Source organism: Gopherus flavomarginatus, chromosome 2 (genome assembly GCF_025201925.1).
Source record: "Gopherus flavomarginatus isolate rGopFla2 chromosome 2, rGopFla2.mat.asm, whole genome shotgun sequence".
NCBI classification, from domain to species: Eukaryota; Metazoa; Chordata; order Testudines; family Testudinidae; genus Gopherus; species Gopherus flavomarginatus.
Window position 1 is genome coordinate 112,382,709 of NC_066618.1, and position 20,210 is coordinate 112,402,918.

At 41.4% G+C, this 20,210-nt stretch overlaps 2 protein-coding genes and 1 long non-coding RNA gene across 6 annotated transcripts; 1 reads left to right on the plus strand and 2 right to left on the minus strand.

Moving 5' to 3' along the window:
- Positions 1–462: 462 nt before the first annotated feature.
- Positions 463–8,501, minus strand: C2H18orf21 (chromosome 2 C18orf21 homolog). 2 transcript variants are annotated; one of them, XM_050937818.1, is made up of 5 exons: positions 8,365–8,501; positions 7,937–7,959; positions 6,873–7,072; positions 1,604–1,800; positions 463–1,075 (listed from the first exon to the last, which is right to left on the minus strand). In XM_050937818.1, the coding sequence occupies exons 1-5, from the start codon at positions 8,442–8,444 to the stop codon at positions 919–921; spliced, it is 657 nt and encodes a 218-aa protein (XP_050793775.1). In that variant the 5' UTR covers positions 8,445–8,501; the 3' UTR covers positions 463–918. The 2 variants fall into 2 exon arrangements, with proteins under 2 accessions (XP_050793775.1, XP_050793776.1); XM_050937819.1 differs by lacking the exons at positions 7,937–7,959; positions 8,365–8,501 and adding an exon at positions 7,991–8,280.
- Positions 8,502–9,370: 869 nt separating this feature from the next.
- On the plus strand, positions 9,371–10,835 carry LOC127043758 (uncharacterized). 2 transcript variants are annotated; one of them, XR_007772305.1, is made up of 3 exons: positions 9,371–9,596; positions 9,946–10,071; positions 10,350–10,554. It is a non-coding gene; the product is annotated as an uncharacterized LOC127043758 (long non-coding RNA). The 2 variants fall into 2 exon arrangements; XR_007772304.1 differs by lacking the exon at positions 10,350–10,554 and adding an exon at positions 10,628–10,835 and having other exon boundaries at positions 9,376–9,596.
- A 614-nt stretch (positions 10,836–11,449) lies between these two features.
- LOC127043711 (uncharacterized) lies at positions 11,450–15,669 on the minus strand. Of its 2 annotated transcripts, XM_050937785.1 has the most exons (9): positions 15,318–15,669; positions 15,040–15,155; positions 14,899–14,946; positions 14,373–14,441; positions 13,611–13,699; positions 13,030–13,138; positions 12,394–12,502; positions 11,916–11,986; positions 11,450–11,705 (listed from the first exon to the last, which is right to left on the minus strand). In XM_050937785.1, the coding sequence occupies exons 1-9, from the start codon at positions 15,625–15,627 to the stop codon at positions 11,592–11,594; spliced, it is 1,035 nt and encodes a 344-aa protein (XP_050793742.1). In that variant the 5' UTR covers positions 15,628–15,669; the 3' UTR covers positions 11,450–11,591. The 2 variants fall into 2 exon arrangements, with proteins under 2 accessions (XP_050793742.1, XP_050793743.1); XM_050937786.1 differs by lacking the exon at positions 14,899–14,946.
- Between the last annotated feature and the right edge of the window lie 4,541 nt (positions 15,670–20,210).

Here is a 20,210-nt window from a genome sequence, read left to right on the forward strand (position 1 = left end):
GCAACAAGCTCTGCGCTCCCTGAAATGTTTTTTTTTTTTAATATACCAACTTGTATTTGTTGGAAAGTGATCTTTAACTGGATTTTAAAAAAGCCAGATGCACTTCAAGGGACAAGTGGAATAATTTTATTTGTCACTTTACTGGTGTCAATACAAGAATGAGAACTGGAACGGAAAGGAAGTAACTTTATATAACTTACAGAAAGCTTTAAAACATAAAATTTGTCTATCTGTATGTAAAAAATAATTTTCTTTCCAAATGGAGAACTGGAGCCATCAACTTCAGAAATTGCAGAATAAGACTTACTTCCACTGAATACCGTTAAGTAGGAATGTTTCAGAATTACTTTGTCAGTACATTAAGATGACCACACAGATTTCCTTTGGAAATCAGTTTTAGTCACAGAGAAAGTTCTAAGTAAAACTGACAAGCAAACCCACACCATTCACAGCACAGATCTGGAAAGAATTCACAGCACAGATCTGGAAAGAATTAGAGAGAAGCAGATCCTCTGCAAGTTCTACTGTGGTACAGGATCCTATTTTAAAAATCATTACACTGATTGCTAGAGCGCAAGCCCATCTGGTCCAAGAACAGATTTTGGCTTTTAATTCCTGAGCCATTAAAGATTGTGAAACAAGTTCAGACTTCCAAGGCTTGTCTTATTACCTTATTATTCCAGCAATATCCTCTGGATATCCATATAAAAGTACAGAGACTGTTTCCAAACAATGTATTTAAATCTCCCCTACATGCTGAAGGCCTTAGCACAGCCAGAAATTAAACCAGTATTAACAAAAATTGTTTCTAAATTTATAAAAAACAATAAAGCAGCCACTAATTTAGTTCATTTACTGGCCCAATTTTAGCCACTACTACTGTAGCCATTATCATGACTATTATAATTATTCAGTATTTCAGAGTGAAGACAAGAAATTTTTCAGGTCCATCTTCTTCTGGCTCTTTTGTTCTTCTTCAAGATTAAGCAACCATTTTAGCTGAGCAAAATGAAATTTAGTGTTTTTGCGACTCTTGGGGAAAGAACTGGATGGTGAATGTCCAGACATGCATGTTCTGAAAAGCAAAACAAAACAAAAATCAGATACATGTCTTATTAAAAGAAGTGAGGCTGGAGGAATAATGTAATTTTATGGTCTGATTTTGAATATGGTTGTGTACATAAAATTCAGGTGCACAATTACTTAACTGCAAACATAACTTATGCATTGCATGTGAAAGTGAGCTGTGAGAAGCACAACTACCCAAATATGTTTGCAAGTACTGAGTTTGTGCACACAATTACATACATGCTTAGAAAATAAAACCTCAAAAATGGTATCTCACACTACGGCTAAAGTTTATTTTTTTTAAAAACACCCAGAAGTGATACTTTTTACCCCTAGTCACTCTTTATTAGACCCTTTGGACTTCTGCAATTTAAAAAACAAAACAACCACTGATTTTCCATTTCAGATCCCTGATAACAGATAATAAATATTTTATCAGAGAGATTACTAAATAACTTGTCTGAACTCCCGTTCCTGACTTCTAGTTCTGTGCCCTATTCACTACTGCCTCTTTAGGTAAAATGGAAATAGGCACCTGGAAGTTGATGCTGGACTCTTGCTTGTAGATCCAGATTTACTGTGGTTTAAGGGTGTCATTTTGTTTGCAGATATCGGAATCTTTGGGTCTGGTTTACTCTTCAGAGCACCAGAACGGCTTGTTGCTGTTGCCAGAAAATCTCTGCTTTTACCATGATGTCTTGTTGTTTTGTTGCATGTGTTGCAAGTAACCAACTATGAAGAGAGGAAAGGAAATGTTAGCTCTTCTGTCAGTCTTCCCCAATTTAAATGTACAAGGCATTCGTGACTAACACTTTTAGACTTATCTAAACTGCTCTTCAAAATTACAGTGAATCAAGCTGCTTAAATACTTATTTGTGTGAAGCAGAGACAAAAAGCAACATCAAATCCACATCTAGCTTTCTCCTTTAAACCACTTAAGCCATCAAATCCCCAAGGGTCTGACTAGAAATGAGTCCAATCCCCTGGAAACTAATTTCAGGGGACTTTTAATTCTGAATTGCAAACACATGGAGTGAAACATGAAAAACAACAAAAAGACTAGACAACATTAAAGGTGGCTCTGACTGTACAATACTCTGAATGTACCTCAGTGGGATTCATGTTTCACCACAAACATACAAGAAACCAGAAAATGATCAAAATGTATTTTAAAATTCATTTACACTTGAATATACACTTTTTTTTAAAAACAACGAGGAATCCTTGTGGCACTGTTGAAGTGGGTTATAGCCCACAAAAGCTTATGCCCAAATAAATGTGTTAGTCTCTAAGGTGCCACAAGGACTCCTCGTTGTTTTTGCTGATACAGACTAACACAACTACCCCTCCGGAACACTTTTTTGGTGAGTCTTCAGAGAAAAAGATACTAAAAATCCAAAATCTTCAAAAATAAAAAGATGGACTACTGATAAAAAGAAACAAGGTAGCCCATTGGTATGGAGCGAAGGAGAACCACACAGGGAGAGTGGGAACACTTTTTTGGTGAGTCTTCAGAGAAAAAGATACTAAAAATCCAAAATCTTCAAAAATAAAAAGATGGACTACTGATAAAAAGAAACAAGGTAGCCCATTGGTATGGAGCGAAGGAGAACCACACAGGGAGAGTGGGACTAGAGAGTATCTACTAAAGTTCAGTGGGGTCAAAAGGGGAAGCAGCTGAATGGGCAAAACCATATATTAATAGAGAGACTGACTGAGACACTGCTCCCATCACATACCATCTCTTACAAGTACACCAACTGCTTTCACAGAAAATAGGAAAGCTTTTAAATTTACTTTAGCTTTTTTTTAATGGATTCAGCTAGAAACAAGGAGAATCAAAACAATGTGACCTGCCAGCTCTCCACAGAAGACCACTAGTGGTCCACAACCCAAAGTTTGGGAACCAATAACTTATGCAAACATCTCTTTAACAGCTGATCTTCCATTAACTGATGAAACATATCTGCAAAAAAGATGTACAGATGATACCTCTAGGAGTTTTAGAACTCTGCAAAATAGAATAAGGTAATTTTATGCAAGTTGCAAAGTTAGCAGAATGCTCAAACCAAGATATAAAATATTGCTAATGGCTAAGAAAGGTCTTGTAAACATAGCCTGTCAGCTTGTTGGTTTTAAGTCTCAGGCCATGTCTACATCTAAAATTTTGCAGCGCTGGTTGTTACAGCTGTATTAGTACAGCTGTATAGGGCCAGCGCTGCAGAGTGGCCACACTTACAGCAACCAGCGCTGCAAGTGGTGTTAGATGTGGCCACACTGCAGCGCTGTTGGGCGGCTTCAAGGGAGGTTCGGGGAACGCGAGAGCAAACCGCGGCGAAGCTGGTCTCCTTTCCCGGTTTGCTCTCGCGTTCCCGGAACCACCCAGCAAACCTCAGGGAAGGAGACCTGCTTGCTCGGGGTTCGGGGAACGCGAGAGCAAACCGCGGCGAAGCTGGTCTCCTTTCCCGGTTTGCTCTCGCGTTCCCGGAACCACCCAGCAAACCTCAGGGAAGGAGACCTGCTTGCTCGGGGTTCGGGGAATGCGAGAGCAAACCGGGGAAGGAGACCAGCTTGATTACCAGAGGCTTCCTCAGGTATGCTGGGATACCTGCTTATTCCACGGAGGTCAAGAAAAGCGCTGGTAAGTGTCTATATTTGATTACCAGCGCTGGATCACCAGCGCTGGATCCTCTACACCCGAGACAAAACGGGAGTACGGCCAGCGCTGCAAACAGGGAGTTGCAGCGCTGGTGGTGCCCTGCAGATGTGTACACCTCCTAAGTTGCAGCGCTGTAACTCCCTCACCAGCGCTGCAACTTTCTGATGTAGACAAGCCCACAGTCAACCTTGCTCCTAATGTGTGATTTTCTACAGTAGGAGCTTATATGGCTCTACAATGATAATTTTGGGAGCTGTCAGTTCCTGATAGTATTTTAAGTACACAATACCAGAAACATTTCAAGCATAATCCAAGTAGCAAATTGCACACCAAATCACAGTAAATATGTAAGTCAATCTTGATCTTAACTTGGACAGATCTTAATGAGACTGTCAGTCTGTCTGAAACAGAGCAGACGGTATTATTACTATGTCTAAATCCCAATTCAAGGACATTGCATGGAGATTAGAATGGACCACAAACTATAAACTCACATTTATATGGATGCCTGCTACATTCTGAGAATCTGTCCAGCTAACAAACAAATGTATATTTTTGTTTAAAAACCTGCTACGGCTCTGCAGGTCACAGTGCACACCAACATTTGGTTCTTTTGGGGAGGGGTTTACACACAGCAATACATACACATCTTGCCAACTACTCCTTAGTTTCATTACTTAAGTTTGTTTGGGTAAGACCACTCACATTATTGGAACAGGAAGAGACACACTGAACATCAGCTGTCTAAAATGACAGTTCCTCAGATCTATCCTAAACATTTGTAATATCACACCAGTGAATAATAAAAGCAAAACTTCCAAGTTCATAGTGGTTTGTAAGCCCTTCAAATGGAAACTAAAATTTCGAGGGGAGGGAATTTGCTTCATTTTGTTGGTTTTGTACTGTGTCTATCTAAAGTGCCTATAGCCTTGACATATAAGTGATACTAGTTAATAATTATGATACTTCCTCAACCCAATCTTGTGTTCTCGGTGCTTCAGATTTCTATTGTTGCACATTCTGGCACAGAAAATTATAACCAGTAGTTTCCTCATTTCTTAGAAAGCTGTCCAATCTGACAGCAGGATGTGCTCTGAAGAGTCAATGTTGTGCCCAGTGGGATGTCGTCTTCATTTATTAAGACATCTGTCTACATAATTATTTTAAGAGATTTGTATGTCTCTATAGCACTACATTAAAGGTGTGTGTATATATAGTTACACTCTGTATGACAGCTTCAGAACTTGACCACTTCTCCATTTTAATCGTTCTGGAATACAATGAAGATCATGCAGTAAAGTGAAACGTGCTAGCGCTGTTTACAATATTTTGTGTTAACAAGTGTCTTCTCTTGCCCCTTAATGACTATTTCATTATTTTACACATTGGTGTAAATGAAAGCAAAAATCGAGTCCAGAAAGCATTCTGAGACCTCCCCTAATGCACACTGGTTTGCGGCACTGGGTAAAGTGCTTTTTAATGGTGATAAAGCACTGTGCTCTGGGGTAGAAATGTATATTTTAACCCTGTAGATAGGGGAAGCCGTTATTCATTTTTCCTTCTTAGTGGATCATTTCCACTTTCTACTCAGCAAACAAGAAGTCATTGACTAGCTATCCAGTACTGAATATTAAACACTGGTCAGAGAAGTTTCACACAAAATGGCCACCCAACCCAAGATTGTTTGGGCTTCCTCTTGGAGACATCAGAGGCTGCTCAGGCAGTTCACACTCAATCTGAAAAATGATGACAAAGAAAAAAAACAAACCAACAAAAATGGTCTCATTGTCGGACATGTGAGACTACTTGTCACTATGGATAACCTCGCCCTCAAAATATAAGCAACTGGGACAGTGTTAATGTGTTACTAAGCATTTTGTGTATGAACTTTTGATCTCTTCCAGAAATAATTTACTCTCATTTAGATACACAGCTTCACAACAGACTTCTCAACGGGAGACTGGTGACAAGCGTTTCCTCCAGGCACAGCTGTCCTTGAAATCTTCAGGCCTCCATGAGTATGTCTACACAGCATTTTGCAGCCTACGGGAGTGAGCATCCCAGCCCAGGTTGACAGATTTGGTCTAGCGGAGCTTTCACTAGTACTCAAAAAACAGATGTCTAGACAGAGATTCGAAGTGTGACTCAGAGTATGAAACACCCCGCACTCCCTAGGTTTCAGCGCCTGAGCCACAGCCTCAAAGTCCTGTCTATACAGCTATTTTCAGAGCACTAGTACAAGCCCCACTATCTAAGTCTATCAACCTGGGGTGAGAAGCTCGCTCCCAGAGGCTCCAAAACACTGTGCAGACATATCTCAGATGGATAAAGACGACAACAAGAAGTCCGGCAAAAGAGTTAATGTTCCAATGGCAACCTTAACTGGGCTTATGTTACACGTGCTGTATGCTTTACCATAGACATTTCATGATAAACAGTAACATTCAGCTTATACACACACACAAAAAAAAAGTCCATCACAGCCAAATTAGTGTAACTGCTGGAATCTTAACTTTTAACAGGCTTTTCAGCTTGATTTCCCTTTTTTTTTTTTTTTAAGTGGGGGAAAACCTACCTCTACTTAATGATGTTAGGATTTACCTGGCTCCAATGAGGCTCTGCAGGTCATAACACTCTTGAGTGAAGAGAGTGAAAAAAGACGAACATCTTTGCTGCTGCTAGTTTGTCTGGAGACACTTCTGCAAAACCGCACACATGGACTAGCAGTACACTTTACACCGGGAACATTCTCAACAAAAAGTGATGTTCATAATAAAATGACAAGTGGTTTGTTTTTTAGATTAAATCTTAGACTATGCAGATTGCGGCTTCTGTACATTTTTGCAGCCATGTGTTTGAGGTTTGGAGATTTTTCCACCTGCCATTTTCTCATCTCCTGGTTGCTAGAGTCAGTTTTTTTTTGTTTTAAAATTCCTTTTGGGTGTATCTGAATAGAAGTTATGCCAACAGGAAAGTTACATAGAGAACTTTGTTATGTTTTGATGAAAGAATCTTATGGATTGCAAGCTCAATTTCTAAACAGAAAAGCTTCCTATTTTCTTTTATTCCCTCTCTCTTTGAGGGAAATAAATGGTCCAGGAATGAACAAATCCAGTTATCGTGTTAATTGGAATAGCAATCTTACCAGAACGCTGCTTGAATCCTTGTACTTTTTCAAAAGCTTTGTCTGTTTCAAATTGAGTTTATGGTTCTTTGCCTCCCGATTAAGAAGTTTCTGTATCCGTGGAGTCAGTTTCATCTTGGGTTTGAGACGTACTCTGTGGTTATCAGGAACCAGAAACTGGAAACAGTAAGGGCATATCCTTTCTCTGTCGGGTTTTTTATCTACAGACGAATAAAGGTAACACAGTAAAAGCCTAAATGAACTTCTCTCTGTAAGTATGTTTTAGAGGTGAACATATATTACAGCTAGTAAGCCACTAATTTATAGCATACTGTAAATTGTGCATTGATAAGGGCATGGCAACCTTTTCTCTAGCATTTTAAAAATCTTATTCAGGTACAAGTACTTTGTTCAAACCGTTCTAAGTGTTCCTATGTCAGCACTAGATACATGATTAATTTGATTCTGCATTTCATACTCATCAAAAACTCAAGAGGAAGCCAAATGCTAAAATGTTAAAAAATAATCATATAGTACTGGGTGTACAGTTACATTAAGAAGACACTGTCCAATAGGTGATTGTACCAGAAAAATACATTCCATCTTTCTTCAAAATCTTACATTCTGAGAACCACATTCCTGCAAGGAACTCCATGAGGCACACTCCTGTGTCAACATAAAACCCTACTGAAGTCAAAGGTTGCCAAGCTTCTTCCAAGACTGAGATTTAGTTAAAAATATAACAGTGTTAGAATCAAAACAAGCTGATGAAAGGCCAAATTCAGGCTTGATGTGAATGGATGCACCACGGAGAAACGGTCCCACATCAGCCTCACGGCATCCCTTTACGGATAACATTAAATCAGACACAAGTGATAGCCACAGAAGATTCTACCAAAGGAAAATATTTCCTAATGCCCTCTGATAAAGAATTTCCCTCTGTTACCCTGTTTTTGAGGAGGAGAAGAAGTGATCATGTTCTAAAAGTCACATCACGTGTTCTGAGCAGTTGAAAAGCTGTGAGTTGAGCTAGCCTGCCTGGCTCCGATTTAAAGAACCAAACCCACTGAACTGTTTAAACTTGCCTTTTTCAGAATGAAGCGACCACCTGCGGGAGGAAAGAGAACAGGGTTACTGACCAACTGACACGTCCCTGCACATCAGTCACTGAAGCTCAGGGCAGCAGAGGGCACCGGCTCCAGGCCCAGCCACCCCCCGTGTGGGCTCCTGCCCTGCCTGTGTGCGGGAGTATTGTGGAGAGAAGGTGCGAAGCCAGGAGGGGCAGCAGGACAGACGGACACTGGCTGCGGGGGTGGACAGGTGTCAGCCCGGTGCAGGGCACGTCACAGCGTCTCGGCCCACACGTGCGGGGCTCGCGCAGCCACCGCACAGCCCGGGGCCACGTGGTGGCTGAACACGAAGCTGCGGGACCTTCATTACGTCACAAATCACCATCGCGTAGGTCTTCTCCCCTCCCCCTCGGAAAGGGGCAGCGCGCGCGCCAGGCTCTTACATTAGGAATCGGGCCTCAGCCGGGCACGTGCCCATCAGCGCCCGAGCCGCCCGTTTCAGGAACCGCCAGCGCCCCGGCATCCCCACGAGAGCGAGAGGCGCGCGCGCACCCGACTTTCCTTCCAGCGGGAGAGCGCGGCGAGGGGCCGGGCGGAAACAGCAGCCGCGGCACAAACGTTCCGGCCTCCCCCGCGGGCGGGAGAAAGAGCCCGTTGGGGGGGTCGCTGCTGGGCCTGGCCCCTCCCTCGGCGTCGCGCGCTCAGGCCCGGGGCGCTGTCGAAAATCGCTTCATGTGCGAGGCGCAGGCGCCACCCGGGTTCCTGGGCACGCAGAGCTGGGCGGGCGCGCGGCCGGGCTGCCCTGGGGCGCGCGGGGTGTGTCTCTCTAGCTACTCCCCCGGCCGGTGTAACCTCAGTTTGAGCAACCCTCCCGTTTTGCAACTAGCTGCAGTTTCTGTCACATAGGAAAACCATCTGTGCTCCTGCTCAGGAATTGCTGCCGCCTGGTCCATGAGGTTGCAAATCGGGAGGGATGGAGTTTGTGGTCGAAAACACTCAGGATCTGCTTCCTCCACTGGTCCTTGGGGTTGCAAATCGGGAGGGATGGAGTTTGTGGTCGAAAACACTCAGAATCTGCTTCCTCCTGGCTAATGTGCTTTTTTGTGTGTGAATACGTGTAAAGGGAAGTAAGGTTTGGGGGTAGAGGGCACACCCCTGACCCCAAGGTGATAACCAGAGTGGTCCCTTTCACTGTTTCCACTGGCTTCCTCCTTGCTTAGTTCCAATGACATGGCTGCCTATGCACCTGTCACTGGTCCAGGGATGGTTGCAAATCGGGAGGGATGGAGTTTGTGGTCGAAAACACTCAGGATCTGCTTCCTCCACTGGTCCATGGGGTTGCAAATCGGGAGGGATGGAGTTTGTGGTCGAAAACACTCAGAATCTGCTTCCTCCTGGCTAATGTGCCAAATTGACCAATTGGGTGATCGAGGCATGCTCTTTCGCGTTTTTGTGTGTGAATACGTGTAAAGGGAAGTAAGGTTTGGGGGTATAGGGCACACCCCTGACCCCAAGGTGATAACCAGAGTGGCCCCTTTCATTGTTTCCACTGGCTTCCTCCTTGTTTAGTTCCAATGACATAGCTGCTCGAGGCACGCTCTTTCGCTTTTTTGTGTGTGAATACAGATAAAGGGAAGTAAGGTTTGGGGGTACAGGGCACACCCCTGACCCCAAGGTGATAGCCAGAGTGGCCCCTTTCATTGTTTCCACTGGCTTCCTCCTTGCTTAGTTCCAATGACATGGCTGCCTATGCACCTGTCACTGGTCCAGGGATGGTAGCAAATCAGGATGGATGTAGTTTGTGGTCGAAAACACTCAGGATCTGCTTCCTCCACTGGTCCATGGGGTTGCAAATCGGGAGGGATGGAGTTTGTGGTCGAAAACACTCAGGATCTGCTTCCTCCTGTCTAATGTGCCAAATTGACCTATTGGGTGATCGAGGCACGCTCTTTCGCTTTTTTGTGTGTGAATACGTGTAAAGGGAAATAAGGTTTGGGGGTATAGGGCACACCCCTGACCCCAAGGTGATAACCAGAGTGGCCCCTTTCATTGTTTCCACTGGCTTCCTCCTTGTTTAGTTCCAATGACATGGCTGCTCAAGGCACGCTCTTTCGCTTTTTTGTGTGTGAATACAGATAAAGGGAAGTAAGGTTTGGGGGTACAGGGCACACCCCTGACCCCAAGGTGATAACCAGAGTGGCCCCTTTCACTGTTTCCACTGGCTTCCTCCTTGCTTAGTTCCAATGACATGGCTGCCTATGCACCTGTCACTGGTCCGGGGATGGTTGCAAATCGGGAGGGATGTAGTTTGTGGTCGAAAACACTCAGGATCTGCTTCTTCCTGGCTAATGTGCCAAATTGACCTGTTGGGTGATCGAGGCAGGCTCTTTCGCTTTTTTGTGTGTGAATACATATAAAGAGAAGTAAGGTTTGGGGGTACAGGGCACACCCCTGACCCCAAGGTGATAACCAGAGTGGCCCCTTTCATTGTTTCCACTGGCTTCCTCCTTGCTTAGTTCCAATGACATGGCTGCCTATGCACCTGTCACTGGTCCAGGGATGGTTGCAAATCGGGAGGGATGGAGTTTGTGGTCGAAAACACTCAGGATCTGCTTCTTCCTGGCTAATGTGCCAAATTGACCTGTTGGGTGATCGAGGCAGGCTGTTTCGCTTTTTTGTGTGTGAATACATATAAAGAGAAGTAAGGTTTGGGGGTACAGGGCACACCCCTGACCCCAAGGTGATAACCAGAGTGGCCCCTTTCATTGTTTCCACTGGCTTCCTCCTTGCTTAGTTCCAATGACATGGCTGCCTATGCACCTGTCACTGGTCCAGGGATGGTTGCAAATCGGGAGGGATGGAGTTTGTGGTCGAAAACACTCAGGATCTGCTTCTTCCTGGCTAATGTGCCAAATTGACCTGTTGGGTGATCGAGGCAGGCTCTTTCGCTTTTTTGTGTGTGAATACATATAAAGAGAAGTAAGGTTTGGGGGTACAGGGCACACCCCTGACCCCAAGATGATAACCAGAGTGGCCCCTTTCATTGTTTCCACTGGCTTCCTCCTTGTTTAGTTCCAATGACATGGCTGCTCGAGGCAGGCTCTTTCGCTTTTTTGTGTGTATACATATAAAGGGAAGTAAGGTTTGGGGGTACAGGGCACACCCCTGACCCCAAGGTGATAACCAGAGTGGCCCCTTTCATTGGTTTCACTGGCTTCCTCCTTGCTTAGTTCCAATGACATGGCTGCCTATGCACCTGTCACTGGTCCGGGGATGGTTGCAAATCGGGAGAGATGGAGTTTGTGGTCGAAAACACTCAGGATCTGCTTCCTCCTGTCTAATGTGCCAAATTGACCTATTGGGTGATCGAGGCACGCTCTTTCGCTTTCTTGTGTATGAATACATGAAAAGGGAGGTTAGCTTTCGGGGTATGGAGCACTCCTATGATGACACCACTTTCATTTTTTAAAATTACTTTTAAAATTTTATAGTTTGCATTATATATATGGACAGAAATACAGAGAATAATTTATTTAACATCAAGAACATTTATTATAATCTGATGTATACATAGAAATATATTTCTTTGGGTTGCATTATGTTATGAACAAGAGGCAGTTAAACAATGGGTTTTCTTTATTGCCTTTTTTCTTTTTGTTAATGAAGTGAACTATGCACATGTCTTGCAGTTGTACTCTTTCTTCTCATATGTCAGGTTTTCTTGATTGATTCCTTCTGTAATGCATGGTATGTGTGCCCACCTCTTGCAAGAAACACACTGGGCCTTTGATAAGTAAGAATTAAGAAATTAAATCACATACGTTATGTTATACATACTTTGCATTGACTCATCCTATTCCTTCCACATGTGAACATTACCTAATATATAACTATCAGCATGAAGAAAATGTGTAATGTTGTGGAATTTTTACAAGGATCATGATCCTTACGCAGTTTATGGCATATATTTCTCATGTAATTCTATGTTTCTTACCATCGTGCAATCCTCACTTTCTTTTTCACAGTCGATAAGGTTGCAGTATATGCAGTAGTCCTCCACGCTTTCTTAAAAATAAATATAGCATTACGAAATGATGAATACGTTACGACCAACACTGAAAATGCTAATCTTGATGTATTAATTGTCAATTATGTAATCCAGTCAATGGTTTGAACACACATATCTCTTCCTTTTTTTGGAATATTTTTTTCCAATTTTAACTTTACTGCACCTGTATCTAAAAATTCAAGTTTCATTTAACTGGTCAATCAATAGTAATCATTCACCCCATTCAAATTTTTGTGTACTTAAAGATATTATTGATTCATAGTCACCATTTCAGAACCAAACCTGTGAGATATCCCACTTTAGGGTTATTAAGATAACTGTCTGTTATGTGACAAAATTCCACTCTTCATGTTATCCTCACATGTGCCTAATGAGTCCACAATACATGGTAGAAAGTAATTACCTGACTCCTTCATTAGAAGAATTGCTATATGTCTTCTAAACGCAGTATTAGCCTTCTGTGTTGTTTCCACCATACTGATGTCTTTGTGCTGCAAATATGTTTCTGCAAACTAACAACACTGATATTTAGAATAAACCTCATACTTACCATAGGTGAAAGTGGGCTGGTCCAGTGTACCGGTAAGAATTGGCCACTGGTTCCAGACCATACATGGCTAACATTACACTTCTGATGTGGCAGTGCTTTATGATTTAACAGCACTGCTCCCTTTATCCCCTCCCCCCCCCCCCGCATCTGCGGCCCTGCCATAAGGTCTGGCAATGCTGTTACATGCTCCTGGCAGGGGTGCCTACTGTGGAGGACCAAAAGGGGCTCTGGGTTACAGTGATTTACAAGGGCCTGGTGCTCCTGGCCACTGCAACAGCAGCTGTCAGGAAGGGCTGGATGGTAGAATCTGATTCCCCAGCACCGCACCTGCCACTGGAGAACCCATCCCTTCTTGTGGCCACAAGCCCACCCCCATACACCTTGGCAAGGACACCAGTGCAGTGCCCACTGGTAATCTCTGGCATTTACTTTCAACATGGATAATTAAACATATATAACCAATAATAATGCCAATTTGGTATTCAATACCTTTAAAATGAGTGGTCCACAGTTGTGGCCATCACTTTGTCTGGGATGCTGCATAATTTTACTGTTCCAATCAGATGAGGATTTACTAGTTAATCGTTTGATGAAGTTTCTGAAATTTTTAGAGAGTACATTAGCAGACTGCATAAATGCGCTTTGCTTTCCGTTTTTTCCCACTCTGTTTTCTGGACATAGATAAAAATCCATTCTCTCGGTTTTTACTTAGTCATTGAAATGACTTATTGCTCACATATAGACACACTTGTTTTCATATTATTGTCTCACACTTACACAGTGTGTCACCTGAGTTGCTGTGCCCCATGTTGATGATAATACATTCTCAATCATGCAACATGCTACTGTTTCATGTGTGTCCACATTCTGTGCAGTCGTTCCCCAGAGTCACATCACACAAGTTCACTCAAAGTCCATTATTAAGTACATTCAGTACAAGATAATGCTGTTTCAATGTTTATTTGTAGCTAATAGGAAGACATTATTCTCATTATTGTAACATTCCCTTTAAAAACAATTTCAATGGAACAGTTAGTGTCCACTGTGAAAGTAAGTATCTAATAAATCACCTCCAATTCCTCAGGCATGTTCTTTCATATCTGATCTCATCACACAATGGGTCAATTATTAACAATTCCTTTTTTTTCATCAAGGCTATCTGTAAGTTTAAATATATTCATAAACTGTATTGGTAATGTGATTATCTCAAAAAATTAATATATATTCAAAAATATATCAACAATCAGTATGCAATTAACATATAATCATTTGTAATGTAACAGAAACACACAACATATAATCATATTGTAAAATCAATCAACTCTTTACAGAATGTATTCTTCCATGTTACATGAACAATGTAAATTGACAGTATCAATGTATTTTTAACAATCACATTCCACTTTCCTTAGCATGCACTGCACTCCCAGAAAACCCACAGCATGGCAAAGTATATCACCACTACCATATTTGTGTTACAAATCTCTTATTTATTGCGACATTTATTGCCCATAATCCAGAAGCACAATACAAAACATCTTACCACAAGAACCCAATGACCTGGTGTGTGGTAAGGAAGCAATAATATATCATTTTGAAGTAATTCACTCTGTATTTATTTAAAAGAAATTAGAAATGTAATTATAGTTTCCAGTGAGGCAAACCATGAAATATACATTATACTGTATTTCCCAGATTCATTACATGTATTACTATTGGACTACTCCCCCACATCAAACATATCATAGTTTTTGCTGTTTCACACTGTGTTTAACTCACTGACTGAAATTGGTTTTTTTTCATTTTATGTATGAAAGTGTGTTAACATTTACCTTCACTTTCACTTGTGTAGCTCTGCCTGAGAGAATGACAGTGGAAACTACTGATGAGATGGCTTGTACCTGTTGACAGTCAACAAAGCTATTAATGCATTAATAATTATGGCACGTCAAGAACATAATGAATTTAATATAGACAGACATGAAACGGATCCTTAGTGTTACAAATCAGATACGTATATGTAAGAGAGTCCCATAAAAACAAATGATTTGTAATCAATGTGCTCTGAATTACTTCCTTTAAAAAGTGACTAAGCTGTTCACATACTTGTGTTCAAGTAATGGACCCACTGAACTGTACAGCAGAACTAATGTGGCCCTCTGTTGTATGTCCGATATGCACCTCCAAATACATTTTAGTAAATGTTTCGCAGCAGTATATACACAGAAATGTTGACATTTCAGGTGTCTGTTGATATTTCAAGGGCATTTGGACTTAAATATGTTGTGCCACATATTCCCGTGATTGTTTACTTAGTGCATCAGTGTATTGTGTCATGTATCACAGTAACTAGCCTACCTTTCCATCTGCTTTCTCAACTACACAGCTCAAAAATGCATCAATAACCTACAACACATGATGGAAGAAAAGCACAATTACAATGGTCTTTGAGTAATCAATCACATCAACAAATACATGTTTAGCGGTACTTAAATGTACCTCATCACTTATCCAGCTTCTCGGTTTCAGGCAATGAAATGAAGAGCCATACAATTTTATGTTTCTCACTTTCGCCTCCAGTCTCTCTGTGTGTTTGCTGGTCATTACCAATTTTACTAGGAAAAAAATATTAACACATATTACATGCATGGTAATACAGTTTCCTTTTTCTCTGCTTTAATACTGTCAATGCCGCCACTTTGTACATGAAAACCTTTAATATAGTTCAAGTTATAAAGTATGTTAATCTGTTTAAGAAAAAAGCGGTAACCAATTACCTTTCAGAAGCCATTGCTTGTCTTCCACTTCCTCTGTAAGCATGTCATCAAAACTGTCATCAGCATCACTTGTATCATTGTTTGACACATCTTGCCCTATATATTCCTCTTTTTCTATTGCTGTGACCTCTATGTTTTCCACTTTGCTGTCATGAGATACAGTGCCATCCACTTCTCTAATCTCTTCCGTGGGTGTTTCTGGTTCAGCGTCACCAACTCCAATTTCAGTGCCAGTTTTTCCCTCTGATGTGCTTTCAGCAGCTAATGTTGTTGGCTCTTTTACTGGTTTTAAGTGTGCAATACTGTACATGGTTCCTAACTGTTTCCCTGAGATGGTTTGTAATTTCACTCTCTTACCTTCTACACTCATACTTTTGTATGGTCCATGATATTTAGATTCCAATACTCCTTCTTTTCTTGTTCTCTGTCTAGTATTCAGTAATAGTACAGAGTCCCCAACTTCAAATGTTATTTCCCCATATTTAGAAGTCTTTTTAGCATAATGTCTTTGTTGTTTTTCTTGTGCTTTAGCAATGTTACTTAGTGGCAGTGCAATGTCAGCGTCATGTCTCGATTTCATATTCATGCTGTTCTCTTTGAAGAAATCTTCCGCTAACATATTCAGATCTGGGATCTTTGTAAACAAATGGAGAAGTGGTTGTATTTGTAAAATGAAGGCACACAGAATGCCATGTGTACATGAAAGGTGCTGGGAATAACATACACTTACCATGTAATTCTCTAAGACATCTTCTGGAAACAGTACATCATCACCAAACATTAGTCGGAAAGGTGAAATTTTTGTTGTTGCATGTATTTTAGTTCGCAAATAAAACAAAATGGGTTCAAGTAATTTATCCCAATTACTCCCATTGTCATCAACCATCTTCCGCAGTGCTCTGTAACAAAGGCACATTGATTTGATTGTTTAAGAAAAGAAAGTCACATGTACGGTCTTGTTTGAAACAGATCATACACAATCAAAAAGGTGTAATACGTAATGAAAAAGATCTCCACGTAACACATTGCTTTTGAAGATTTTTTTGTGAGTTGCATCTTCTAATATAGCACATTCTACTTGCCATTAATACTGTACGATACCCACCCATTCACTTACCTTTTTATGGATTTATTAGCGTTTTCAGCCAAGCCATTGGTTTGTGGGTGGTATGGACTGGTGAAGCTACGTTCTATTCCCAATTTATTACAAACATACAAGTTAAGCTGAAAGAAAAAAAGTTACACCATAAACGTACATATAGACTTCTGTTGAGGAATGTTCCTTTGCGTATCTGCCACTACTTTTCTGTGTAATTAGCAACAGGAATAGCATGTCTTCTCATATTTGTTTTGGAAACAAATAGTTGTTCGTTTCTTTGTTAGATATGAAGAAAAATAATTTTATAGCAACACTGATGGGGACCAACAGCAGTTTATATATATAAAAAGAAAAGATGGTGGTTGTTCGAGATCTGTGGGTGACCTGACAGTGACTTTGAATAAATAGTACAAATAACCAGAAAAAAAGAAATCATTACCGTATTATTGAATTCTGCACCACGATCTGTCAGTATCCGCTGTGGGCATCCACGTCGAAGAATCATGGTGAACATGATCTCTACCACCTCAGATGACGACTTATTTCTAAGTGGAAAGGCTTCCACCCATCTTGAAAGATAATCTATGGCTGTAACTATGTACTGGTATCCATTCTTTGTTACTGGAAACGGTCCTATTAAATCCATTCCCACCAATTCCCAGATCCGAGTGACCTACATAGAAGGGTACCAGTTAACAGTCATATTTCACATGTTTATTAATAAATGTTCTCAATGAACCCATATGTGAGAAGCAGAGTACACAATGTAATATGGTTATAACAGCCATAGAATCCAAATGAAAGCCCACTTTTAAATGCAGAAGAAAAAGAAAGAAAGACTAAACAAACGAAAAGAAGTGCAGGAATGAGTGATTGAAAACAATACCAGAGTAAAGCACAAGAAATATCCCCAGCCAGTGCGAAGGCGTATTAGAGGTAATTGCTGCACTATGCTGTGCCACTTACATGCATTGGACTTGTTTCAAAATCAAAGCCTCATTGTATTGCAGAAATAACCATGGATAATGATAAACAATAACGTGTCTGATTCAAAAATTCACCTCTATGCTTTTCAAGGTGGTATCCAGATTTGATTGCTGTCCCTCTTTCTGGCAAGTCAGACACTGTGCAACCTGCTTTTGATGGAACAATATGATGACATGAACATTTCGTTATGGAAATAGTATCACAAGGGAACAGAGTTCACATTTGCACACCAAATATACTTTTATATTTCTTTCATTCATTTTGTACTTCTATTTCAATTGTAAACACCATTCATCAGGATTTTGTTTCATTACTTTACATACCCAATTGGCAATGTCTTTTGTCATCCCTGGCCAATAGTATTTTGATGTCAGCGCATTCCTGGTTTTGAATATTCCTAGATGTCCACCCTCTGGACTGTCATGATACCTTTTAAAGAGTTGCAGGGCTTCTTTCATGGTATGCACAACGACAACCTTTCTTCCTTTTGCTGAATGGAACAATCTCCCCTCTGTTGATCATAGAAGATGGAGCACAGAGGATGATTAAAGTTTATCTGGGCCCTGGGACAGAGAAATTGTTGGGCCCCTACCCACCCTGTCCACTGGCTACACCACCTATGGCCTTATCCCTTTTGTCCTCTTCCCCAGGATTGCAGCCATGTTCCACCTGGGCTCCCCACCATTTTGCTGGCCCCACAACTCCTTGGCTCATTTCCCACCCACCCTGCTGTCCCACACAGCACCGGGACTGGAGAAGCCCTGTCCCTGTGTCACGGCTGCAGAAAGGAGTGAGAGCTCCTCCAGTCCCAGGGCCGTGGTGGAGTTTTGGATCCTGTGGTTCTTTAGGGGACTAGGAGCAGGGTGCTGTGTAGTCTCCTGCCCCACCAGGCATGTCTCCTGGAGATAGGGTCAGGCATAGGGGCTTCCCCTGCTGCCTTGTGGCTTCTGCCAGGGCTGGGGTGTGGAAAAAGTATTTAACTTAAGCTATAAGTGGTCATTGGCAAAACCATTAATTAATTAAAAGGCATATGCCTATAAAAGACATCTGTATACAGTCTGGTTCATAATGCCTTGAGTACAAGGGGGAAATTTCAGTGTATAGCGGGGCTGCCCAGAGGGGGGGCAAGTGGGGCAATTTGCCCTGGGCCCCACACGGGCCCCCACAAGAGTTTTTCAGGGCCCCTGAAGCGGGGTCCTTCACTTGCTCCTTGTGCCCTGGAAAACTCTCGAGGGGCCTGGGCCCCCAGAGCTTCTTCCACTCCTGGTCTTCGCCAGTGGGGAGGGGTCCTTCCTCCAGGGCAGAGTGAAACCCCATGGCTGAATTACTGCTGAAGCAGGGCCCCCCCTGGCACCAGAGACCACAAGCCCCAGAATTCTCTGGGCGGGCCTGGTGTATAGTTAGAAGTTTTTGCTCATTGAACATATAGTGATTGGTGGTGGTGCTTGCAGCAGACCGGATAACATAATTAAGGAATGAAACAAAGGCATCATTTTTTTTTAAATAAATTTTAGACTCGCTTCTCACGCAACTCCACAGCACACTCCTTTTGTTGCACCACTGGCATAGACAGATTTTATGGAAAATTTTTATAAAAATAGAGATCCAAATTCCAGTCCCATTGAAGGTAAGGTTAACACTCCAAATACTCCCAGTGTTGGGACATCATGACCATAATTTACAGGCTGAAGTTTCCTGTGTTATGTATCAGTACTATCTTAAAACAAATAATCCTTACCTTCCAATGAAAAGTTGACAGCATATCGACGCAGGTTCAGTCTGCCTGCTTTATTCATTCCTTCAGGATATGTGCTACTCCTTATGTATGCTAAAACATTTGCAATTTTTTCTTCAAAAGATTTCCCTGATAATTGTTTACAAGAGAAAACAGTTACTTAAGTGCAAACATGGCATATCAATTCATATAAGACTCAAAGTTGAGTTAGAAGGTAAGCGATGTACATTGCAAACCCATAAGCAGGGTAAACCTAAAGAAACAAGACATCATTCATAGGCCAGTGACATGACAGACATAAATAAATTGCAGGCATGTGCATAATTCTGAAATATTTGTGGCTTGCAAATTTTGGCTGTATTTGCTCAATGAAGAGTGAATGTTATCAGAGATAAGGAGATCAGTACAAGATTGTAACAATGTATAGACATAGTGACTCAGGACAGTAAATGTAAATTAAAAAAATGTCAATTAAAAAAAGAAGCAGAGTTGCTTGAAGATAATGGGTTTTTTAAAAATATGTAATATATAATAATATATGGGGATATACTTATGTCACAGAACTAGGTCATTGAGTCCAATCCCCTGCGTTCACTATCAGGACCAAGTACTGTCCCTGACAGTTTTTTTTGGCCTTGCTTTTTTTTTTTTTTTTTTTTTTTTGGCCATGATCCATAAATGGTCCCCTTAAGGATTAGGCTCACAACCCTGGCTTTAGCAGGCCAATGCTCAAAACACTGAGCTAGCCCTCCCCACCATGGGAACACATGGAAAAATTCTACTAACTTGCCATTATGTGTATTGAGGTAATTTTTTGCTTGGTGCAACTTTTTTGGAGAAAATCATTGTCTGGAAATCTGAAGAATCTCAAATAGAGAAACCCCTATAACATACACATATCAGTATCACCTCATTCTCAGCAATGTGTTTAATCAATCGTTTTAATGTAATTAAACTAACCAATCCTAACATAATGTTACTTGATTATCTAAGAAATTAGATTGCATCATCTAAATTGTTTTACACACAGCAAAATTACTTATATGTCAGCCTAAGAAAGTAAAGAAAAACA